The sequence below is a fragment of the Dipodomys merriami genome, unplaced genomic scaffold, assembly GCF_024711535.1.
Source record: "Dipodomys merriami isolate MVZ:Mamm:240054 unplaced genomic scaffold, mDipMer1.0.p SCAF_57, whole genome shotgun sequence".
NCBI classification, from domain to species: Eukaryota; Metazoa; Chordata; class Mammalia; order Rodentia; family Heteromyidae; genus Dipodomys; species Dipodomys merriami.
Genome location: NW_027206146.1, coordinates 7,727,075 through 7,737,103, shown reverse-complemented (window position 1 = coordinate 7,737,103; position 10,029 = coordinate 7,727,075). Strand labels below are relative to the sequence as shown.

Genomic DNA, 10,029 nt, shown 5'->3' with positions numbered 1-10,029 from the left:
AAATTTTGACACTTCCCAACTTTTCCACCCTCTGCCTCCCTAAGGATGAGGACAGAGATTAAGTTATCAGAGGACCCCGTCTGGGATTGGGGAGAGCTCAGCAGTACTTGAAGCTGCCAGCCCTGGGAGGAAGTCACTCCAAATTATCACCTCCCATACTACCTGATTGTGCCTACCATGTTTCAGGAAGGTAGGGCACCGTGACCAACTGGAGGGTTCTAGAAAGTTCTTGATCTCACAATGTTCCTACCCTTGACAGATAGGTCTTTCAAGAGAGTTGCACTTAGCCAGGCGCCAGTGGCTCACGCCTGTAATCCTAGCTACTCAGGAGGCTGAGATCTGAGGATCGCGGTTCAAAGCCAGCCCGGGCAGGAGAGACCGTGAGACTCCTATCTCCAATAAACCACTAGAAAACCGGAAGTGGCGCTGTAGCTCAAGTGGTAGAGCGCTCGCCTTGAGCTGAAGAGCTGAGGGACAAGCGCCCAGGGCCAGAGTTCAAGCCCCACAATCGCCCAAAAAAAAAAAAAAAGAGAGTTGCACTTTAGCTGGGTGCCAGAGCTCACGCCTATAATCCTAGCTGAAAGGAGGCTGACAGGACACTGTCAGCTAAGGCAGATGGGCCTGAGTATCCACACTGCTCAGGTCCAACCCCAGTCCCCAGGAGGCCGGGCCAGGAGTCTGCACCAAACCATAGTATCGTTTTTTCCTAGCCACTGGCTTTGTCAACCACCCCTGCTAGCAAGGAGTTAGGGGAGTTTTTTAATTTGAGGCAGAATCTTGTGGTCCAGGCTGATCTTAAATTTCCCACTCTCTTCTGCCTCCCCAAGAAAACAGATTACAGGTATATGCCACCATGCTTGTCCATAAGCACTTACCTTTGTTCTTATCTGTTAGGGGGTTTGTTTGTTTGTTTGTTTGGGTCCGGTTGTGGGACCTGAACTCTGGGCCTGGGTGCTGTCCCTCAGCTCTTCAGCTCAAGGCTAGCGCTCTACCACTTGAGCCACAGCGCCACTTCCGGCTTTTTTCTTTTTGTGTATGTGGTGCTGAGGAATCGAACCCAGGGCCTCTGGCATGCAAGGCAAGCGCTCTACCACTGAGCCACCTTCCCAGCCCCTGTTATGGGGTTTGAACTAGGCCTGGATGCTGTCCCTTAGTTCTTTTGCTCAAGGCTAGTGCTCTACCATTTTGAGCCCTAGCTCCACTCCTGGTTTTCTGGTATAGTTAATTGGAGATAAAGAATCTTAACAGGACTCTCCTGCTCAGGCTGGCTGGCTTTCAACTATGATCCTCAGATCTCAGCCTACTGAGTAGCTAGGATCAGTGAACCACCAACACCCAGCTTCTTTTTTTCACTTTTAATCATATACAATAATTCTATTCCCAATGAGGAAGATTTGTTCTTTTTTTTTTTTTTTTTTTTTTTGGTCAGTGGTGGGGCCTTAACTGTGGGCCAGGACACTGTCCCTCGGCTCTTCAGCTCAAGACTGTTGCTCTAGCACTTTTTTTTTTTTTTTGGTCGGTCATGGGGTTTGAACTCTGGGCTCGGGCACTGTCCCTGCACTCTTCAGCTCAAGATGAGCGTTGTACTGGTTGAGCCACAGGGCCACTTCTGGTTTTCTAGTGGTTTTTTGGAGATAAAAGAGTCTCATGGGCTTTCCTGCCCAGGCTGACTTTGAACCGTGATCGTCAGATCTCAGCCTCCTGAGTACTAGGATTACAGGCGTAAGCCAGCGGTGCCCAGCTTCGCTCTACCACTTGAGTTATAGCGCCACTTCCAGCTTTTTCTGGTTATGTGGTGCTGAGGAATCGAACCCAGGGTCTCATACATGCAAGGCAATCACTCTACCACTGAGCCACTTTCCCAGCCGCCCTTCCCCCCCCCCTTTTTTTTTTTTGGTCGTCCGTGGGGCTTGAACTCTGGGCCTGGGCGCTTGTCCCTCAGCTCTTCAGCTCAAGGCGAGTGTTCTACCACTTGAGCTACAGCGCCACTTCCGGTTTTCTAGTGGTTTATTGGAGATAGGAGTCTCATGGTCTCTCCTGCCCGGGCTGGCTTTGAACCATGATCCTCAGATCTCAGCCTCCTGAGTAGCTAGGATTACAGGCGTGAGCCACCAGCGCCTGGCCCCCCTTTTTTTTTTGACAATACTGGATTTTGAACTCTGCCAAGCAGGCCCTCTACTACTGAGCCACACCCCCAGCATTTTTTTTTGTTGGTCATGGGGCTTGAACTCAGTGTTTTGGCATTGTCCCTAAGCTCTTCTGCTCAAGGGTAGCACTCTACCACTTTGAGCCACAGCGCCACTGCTTTCTGGTGGTTAATTGGAGATGAGTCACAGACTTCCCTGCCCAAGCTGGCTTTGAACTGTGATCCTCAGATCTCAGCCTCACAAATGTAAGCTATCAGCTCTGGGCAATCTCCCTTCCTAATGTAACAGTAAGTCAGCATGAGACTCCTGTGGGTTGGATGCAGGGTTTTAGGGCAACTGTAGGTGCCTTTGTCCTGATCCTAGATGCAACTAGGTAGTCTGTCCTCTACCAGGCCAGATATTTCCCTCTCCCCTGGCAATGACCAGGTTATATCTCAAGTCTAATGCATCCAGTGCTTGATGCAGTGGGCTTCTTAGACCTATGCATTTACTTAGTGCATACAAATCCTCTTGGGGTAAAAGGGACTAAAACAGCAACTTGAGCAGAGATGCTAGAGGCTGGGTGCATGCACAAAAGTGTGTGTGTGTGTGTGTGTGTGTGTGTGTGTGTGTAGGAGAAGGCGAGCAAAAAGAGTATCCACTGTTCCAATCTGGTTTTATTGAAAAGGAAACATACAAAAATCATGTACAAAAAAAATTTAACCAAACATGTACAGAAAATTCATTCCGTATCTACAGCAGCGCATGTACAGTATTTTACAAGGCTAGGCCACCCCTCCCCGCTCCCAGACTCCGCCCTCTTCTGAGACTCCCTCCCTCCCTCCCGGACCCCAGCTTTCGCCATTCCCCCCCCACACACCCCCCACAAGACTTGACCCTGGGGGGAGGTGGCTAAGGCTGGGCCGGCTTCCGCCAAAAATCTCTCCCACCCCCCCCCAATGAACGCCAGTGATCATACGTGCTCTCTCTAAACCTATGCGATGGGTTGACGGGGATGGGGGTGGCGGCAGAACGCAGGATTCACAGTCTGGGCCCCTCCTGGCCACCCCCAGATGAAGGTGAGGCAGGCATGCCCACTGCCCACCGGCGGCTCAGGGAAGATGGCTGGGGATGAGGGGGGGCCATCCGAAGCACCCCATTCTCTGGAGGCTAGTGGTCACGTTTGGCTCATTTGCTCTTCACAGGCCCCCTCCCCATGAGGAAGGGGGGAAGCACCAGGGGCCTGAGGCCAGACCCAAAGTAAAGGCTCACAGGGGAGACCCCCTCCCCCAGTGTCCTCCCCTTGCAGCTGGAACAGGCAGCCAGCACCAGCAGCCTTTCCTGAGATGGTGGGCGGCAGAGGCGGGCGGCTCGGTCCCCACCCCTGGGTCACCGCCGCCTCCACATGCTGAGGTCCCGGCTGCCCTCCTTCCCAGCTTCTGGCCCAGGCTCTGAAGTCCACACCTCCGTCAGCGAACCCAGGCTGGCCGCGGCTGCAGTGGCCGCCCTGTCCGCCCTTTGGACAGGCAGGTTGCTACACGGAGCAGAAAAGGTCCCCCGTGCTGGCCAGGGCATCAGGAGGTGGGGGGGTCCTGCCCCCCAAGTCTCCAACGTCCACAGAGTGGGTGCAGGGGCCTAATTGGGCTCCATCTGTGGGGCTCCCGGGCCCCTGGGTAAGGGCAGAAGTCCCATGATGATATTGTACAGGACCCTCCAAGGAGACGGGCGGTGTCGCTGCTGCTCTTCTTGTCTCTAGGGAAAGAGAGAGAAAAAAAAAAGTGAGTGTCTAAATGGCTCATACCTGCAATCCCAGCTACTCAAGAGGCTGAAATCGGAGGATCAGGATTTGAAGCCAGCCGGGGCAGGAAAGTCAATAAGACTCTTATCTCCAACTAACCACAAAAACAAAAAACTGGAAGTGGAGCTGTGGTAGAGCACCAGCCTTGAGTGAAAAAGCTAAAAGACAGTCCCCAGGACCTGAGTTCAAGCCCCAGCACTGGTAGGCAACACACATAAACGTGGGTAACGGGTGAAGGGTAAGACTGGAAGCTTAGCTCAAAGGGCCCAGACCTACCCTAATCAGGTTCTGGTTTTCTATCCAGGCAAGCCTGCCCCTCCTAGGACAAGAGACCAGGAGGGAGGGCAGAGGGACTGGCTGGCTCACAGTCCTTCCTGGCTGCTGGGGCAGTAAAGGCAGCAGGGAGGCCACAGTGATTCTAGAACAATCTGGAAGGAGGACAATTGGGGAAAGATTGCTATGGAAGTGTTCTGGGGACAAAGCTGGGTTTGGTGCAGGGAAACCTCTGTTCACTCCCTGGTGGGAAAATGACATGGGATAACTTCTAGAACTGTTTCCACAGTGTTGGTCTCTTCCTTCAGGAAAATTAAAGGCAATATTTTAAAATGTACAAAGAACCAGTCACGGTAGGGCACACCTGTAATCCCTGTACTTGGGAAGCAAAGGCAGGAAGATCTCAAGTTCAAAGCCAGACTAGACTACATAAGGAGAAAGGAAGCAAAAAAAAAAAAAAACCTAAAAAGTATGAAGAGCCCTCAAGTACTGGGCCTACAGTTACCCAGGGCTACCAGCTTCAGACTACTGCCCTCTCTGCACACTTTCTATAGACTGGCCAGGAGAAGGTGGCAAAGGGGACTTTGGGCTGCTCAGACAAGAACAACTGTTACTGTCTGTGTTGTGGGACACTGCGAGGTTGCATAAAACAAGCAGGAAGGGCACAGAGCCCCCAGATATTTATCCTGGGGATGCAACTCTTGAGCACACCCCGCCATGAGCGGTACTGAAATGAAAGGGGGGGACGGTAAAATTATACATATTTTTAAAAAATCTACGTTGAGCATCATAAAGGCAAAGAGAGACACGTGTTGCCTCTACAGGGACCCACGTCGCCGGGGGGGGGGGGGGGAGGGACAGGAGCCCTGGCCCCGCCGGACAGGGTGCAGCCGGCCAACCCAGGGCCACACGTAGCCGCCAGCAACTGCCGGGAACGGGGAATGAGTGCGAGGTCGGGGTTGGCTCCGGCCGGGCTCAGGAGGGTTCAGCAGTTTTTGCTTTATTTATTTTGTTAATAAGCAAACAAAGCAGGTGTGATGATCAGAGGGAGCCGAGCCTGGAGCCTTTGCGGGGCGCGGATTAGGGACACTGCGCAGCCCAGGCTGGGGCGGGGCCTCATCCGGATGGGCGTGGCCACGGCGGGGAGGGGTGGGGCCACAGAGGGAGAGGCGAGGCCACGGCGGAAGAGGGGCGGGGCCACAGCGGAGGAAGGGCGGGGCGGGACGCGGCTCCCCCCTCCCCCCGCCTTCCGCTGGAGGGGCGGGGCGGGGCTGGTGGGCCGACGTTGCGGGCGCCGCGCGAGCGCGCGAAGGGCGGGGCGAGGCCGCGCGGGCGCGGCGCGCTGCTGACTCACCGGCTATAAATAGCCGTGGATATAGCAGCGGCCGCGCTGAGCGCCGCCCTCAGTCCCCGCGGCCGCGGGCCCGGGGTGCAGTGCGGCCAGGGCCACGCTCCGGCCTGGCCCGGTCTCAGGCCCTCCGACCGCTTCCACCCCCGCCCCCCCCGCCCCGCCCCGCTCCGCCCCCCACCTGCCTGTCCCCGCCGCGACCCCGCGCGCAGGGCAGCAGCTGCCGCACATCTGGCGGGGCGGGAAGTCCCACCTGCCGCCGCCCCGCCCCGCACTCACCCGCCGCTCGTACTGCGCGTTGAGGTCGTCCGCCATCCGCCGCAGCTGGGCCCCGATCTCGCGCGCCCACTGCTCCTCCTCCCCTCGGACTCCGGGGGCCGCCTGGGTGGGGCCGCCCGCCAAGGCTTCCGGGGCGCTGGGCACCGGTGACTCTAGGTGCGGGTCGGCCGGTGACGGAGCTGGCTGCGGGCCTGGGGGAGGCGGCGGGGCGCGGTCAGCAGCGGCCACCCGGCCCAGCCGCCGCGGTTCTCCTCGGCTCCCCGCCCCGTGTCTGCAGCTTTGTTATTCCCTACCCCCTCCTAGCCCAGACTCCCCCGGCCCCAGACGCTGGGGTCACCTGGCCGACCTCAGTGCCCCCCAGTGCCCCCCTCCTTCCCAACCCGGGCTACACCCAGCCTTCTCCGTGTGGAAACCGAGGCCGGCGCTAGGGAGCGGGGCAAGGTCACCCCGGGACACACGCCGGCCCCACCCAGAGTGGAAGCCTCGGGTCGCCAGCGTGCCCGGGTGCGACCACAGGGGGGCCCCACCCCCGGATGTGGCACGGGCCTGAGGACCCGCGGGCCGGACGGCGGCTGCCCCGAGGATGGCGTGGGGGCTGGGATCGGGGAGAGGCCTTCCCGTCCCACAACGCCCCGGGTCCGCGTTGGGGGTCCCCCCCCTCCTCCTGTCAACCCAGGTCCTGCTTCAGGTGGAAACCCAGCCTCGGTTTCCACATCTGTGAGCTGTGGGTCTGAAATCAGGGGGGTTCCCTCACCCCATATCCAGGAACTGAGCTCGGAAGTTCGTCTGGCTGGACCTCACTGGGTTCTGGGGGGCTACGTGGGGGCTGGGACGGCCCTGCCCGCCGCCGCCGCCGGGCACCACGGGGTTAAACAGCCGGGCAGGCGGGGGACCTTTAACCCTTCCCTCCCCTGACGGGCTCCCTCCCCAGGGGACTTTCCCAGCACAATGGCCCCTGCCCCTCGCCTTCCGCTAGGGGGGCTGCAGGGTGGGCCGGCTCCCACCGAACCGAGACCAATAGGGGCCGAAGGGCTCAGGACCCCGCCTCAAAGTGCAGAGGTGACCGTCAGGCCCTCCTAGCCCTCCCCCCCCAATCCTGGCCACTCTTTAACCCACTGCAATCTTCCTGGGGACCCCGATTGGGGGAGGGGAGCTGAGACACAGCTGTCGCCCCCAGGCCCTGAAAAAGGCCCCGTGCCGCACACTGGGGGACGGCAGTCAGATTCCAGGAGGGACTTCCCACCCCACCGCCCTTTCATCCCGGCCTCCACTCAGTCTTCCTGCTTCTCGAAACACAAAGACCCCACTGGCCACACCCTCCAGGTGGCCCCTCGCCCGGCCTGGCCACCCCCTTCCTCCCCTCCCCCCTTCCACTTGAGCGTCTAGGGGCTCCAGGCGCACCCCCATCCCAGGTGTGGGGCAGACACTCACCATCTGGACGCGGGCCTCGGGGCCGGCTGCGGGGAGCCCCAGGCCAGCGGGGCGCCCCCAGGGCGGCGGTGACGGCGGGCGGGGCGCTGGGCGCGCAGAGGTAGGCGGCGGGCAGCAGGGCCGGGGCGGCGGGGGCGACGGGCAGGCCGGGCTCGCAGAGGCCGCAGGACACGGCCGAGGGCACCAGGCGGCCGAGCGGGAAGGGACGCGGGCTGTCGCGGGCCAGGCCCTCTACAGGTTCGGGAGAGCTGCCCTCCTGTCGTGCGCGGGCCATGGCGCTCCCGGGGGCCTGCGGGACACGGGGAGTTCAGCGGGGAGGCGTAGCCCCCCCCTGCACACATCCAAGGTTCACTCACGATGCATGTGGGGGAACCCCCCATGAGACACACCCCTCGAGGGGAGGTCACAGGGACAGGCTGGCCAGGACCCCGAAGGAGGGGGTGTGTCTGCGCGTCTGGGGGCTGGGACAGCCCCACAGGGCAAACTCTTCACTGGGCTAATAGTGAATGTGGGGGGCTGGGGACAACTTTCCCAACAGTAGGGAGAACGCAGGGCGGTACGGGGGGTGTGTGTGTGGGGGAGAGACACAGGACCCCAATAATGAGGAATGTAGTGTGTAAACGGGGCGTGTGTGGACGCCACACAACGCAGACATCAAACTGGCCAGCCTGACCCCCACACCTGAGAGATGGGACATGAAATTGCTACTCAGCACACACACACACACACACACACACACACACACACACACACACACCAAAACAAGGACCACACAACCCACACTGCACCTCGCACCCCTCCTCCCCTCACATCCAGAATCTCACACACTGACCCACTGTGGGTCTGCCCAGAGACACAGAATGCAGCCCTCACAACAACCACAGAAACACCACGCACGCACGCGCACGCTCGCGCGTGCACGCATACACACACACACACAACCAGAACATAAGCACGATACCCCTGAGGACGCACACCGTCCAACCCGAGGCAGACACACGGGTCTCCACACCACCAACCCCAGCCCCCAGGACACGTCAATCAGGCGTGTGTCACCAGACGCAGATGCACTGCCACACTTGCAGGCAAAGATACACAGACGCCCCAGCCCCACCGAACGAACGGCAGACATAGCCCACCCTCCTCTCCCAACCCCAAAACACCATCACCAACTGTCAGCACACACGCGCACACACACACACACGCTAATCCACACAGCCCTCCCAACACACCTAAAACACTGGTCTCACGTGACTGACATAAACACTACACACACGCAGCCACATGACACATGAACCACCATCGGATCTCAGTGACAAACCCTCAGAACCAACAGACACACGCGGAGGCTGCCCGCAACACCCCCCTCCCCGGGGCACCGCACAGACCCCATGAAGCCTGGGTGCCCCCTTCCCACCACCGCTTCCAGACACCCCCACTCCCCCAGTTCCCAGTTCCGCTACTCAGACACCTGGAAAGAAAACCCACCAGCGGGGTGTTGTCAGGCAGACCCCTCAGAAGCCCTGGAGACACTAGTGCACACAAGACACACGTAAACACACAGCCATGCGCACAACTACACACCACCACACACCATCACCCCAAACAGCACACAGGCAACTCTCCTAGCGCGCGCGCGCGCACACACACACACACACACACACACAGGTACATCCCAGCCCAGCCGCGGAGGCCACGCTCAGATGGGGACACTCACGCCTACACCCCGACGGGTCACAAATGCCAACATTCCTCTGGACTGGCACCCCGACTCTCCGCCGACCCCAGCGCCAACTCGGAGCCAGACACACGCACACACCCAGGCGAGACACCTGCAGATCCACAGCCCCGCGCGCGCGCTCCTCGCCGTCCCAGACGCCCCGCTCCGCTGTCACGGCCCCTCCCCCGCCGCCACGTGCGTCCGCCCCGCCCGCCCAGCCAGCGCGGGGCCAATAACCGGCTGTTGCTGGGGCGCAGCCCCCGCCCGCGGGAGCCGCAGCCTCCGCGGCCCACCAGCCGCCCCCCGACGCCGCCCCCGGCGGGCGCGCGCCCTGGGTGTGGCCGCCCCTCGGAGCCGCCCCCCTCCCGCGTCTCCCCCCTCCCACCCCAGACTCCCCCACCTTCCTCCGCCACTCGGACTTCAGGGACGCGGACAACCTGGGGTCCGCTCGTCCCCGGAACGCACTGGCCACCAGGGGGCGCGCGCGAGCCCGCACCCCATTGTTTGTAAACAAACCCGCCAGGCCACTGGGGCACCTGTGCGCCCAGGCTGGGGCGTCCGATCGCGGAAGGGTCTCCCGCCTGGCGGACCCAGCGGAGACCACCACCACCTCCCCGTAAAGGCCTAGGGCGACACATGAGGGGCGGCAAGGCGCCCGAGCTCGGAAGCATGCGCTCCAGCCACCTCCTCCAGGAAGCCCACCCTGCCTGTCCGGCCACCCCCGGTGGGGCTCGGGGTGGGGAGGGGGGCGCACACTCACCCCGGGGGCATGAACACGCCGAAGGGGGGCGGCGGTGGGGGGCGGGCGGCTTCCTTCAGGAGGGCGCGCCCGCCGAGTGCCGCTCGCCGCGGCGACCGCTGCCGAGTGGCTCCCGCTGCCTCCGCCGATCGGACCGCAGCGCCGCTGGTGGCTGCGTTCGCTCCCCGCGGCCGCGTCGTGGCCGTCGGCGCCGGGCACTCGGGTGGTGTCGCTGTTGCCGCCGCGGCCGCTCGGCGCTCGGCACCCGATCGCATGTGGCTCCCGCTCTCTCTCCGCTTCTCGGGCCGCCCGGCA

The 10,029-nt window shown here is 61.1% G+C and overlaps 1 protein-coding gene across 2 annotated transcripts; it reads right to left on the bottom strand.

Moving 5' to 3' along the window:
- Positions 1-3,677: 3,677 nt before the first annotated feature.
- Positions 3,678-10,029, bottom strand: LOC138812576 (bcl-2-binding component 3). 2 transcript variants are annotated; one of them, XM_070000541.1, is made up of 4 exons: positions 9,736-10,029; positions 7,256-7,544; positions 5,825-6,015; positions 3,678-3,878 (listed from the first exon to the last, which is right to left on the bottom strand). In XM_070000541.1, the coding sequence occupies exons 2-4, from the start codon at positions 7,527-7,529 to the stop codon at positions 3,762-3,764; spliced, it is 582 nt and encodes a 193-aa protein (XP_069856642.1). In that variant the 5' UTR covers positions 7,530-7,544; positions 9,736-10,029; the 3' UTR covers positions 3,678-3,761. The 2 variants fall into 2 exon arrangements, with proteins under 2 accessions (XP_069856642.1, XP_069856641.1); XM_070000540.1 differs by lacking the exon at positions 9,736-10,029 and adding an exon at positions 8,973-9,093.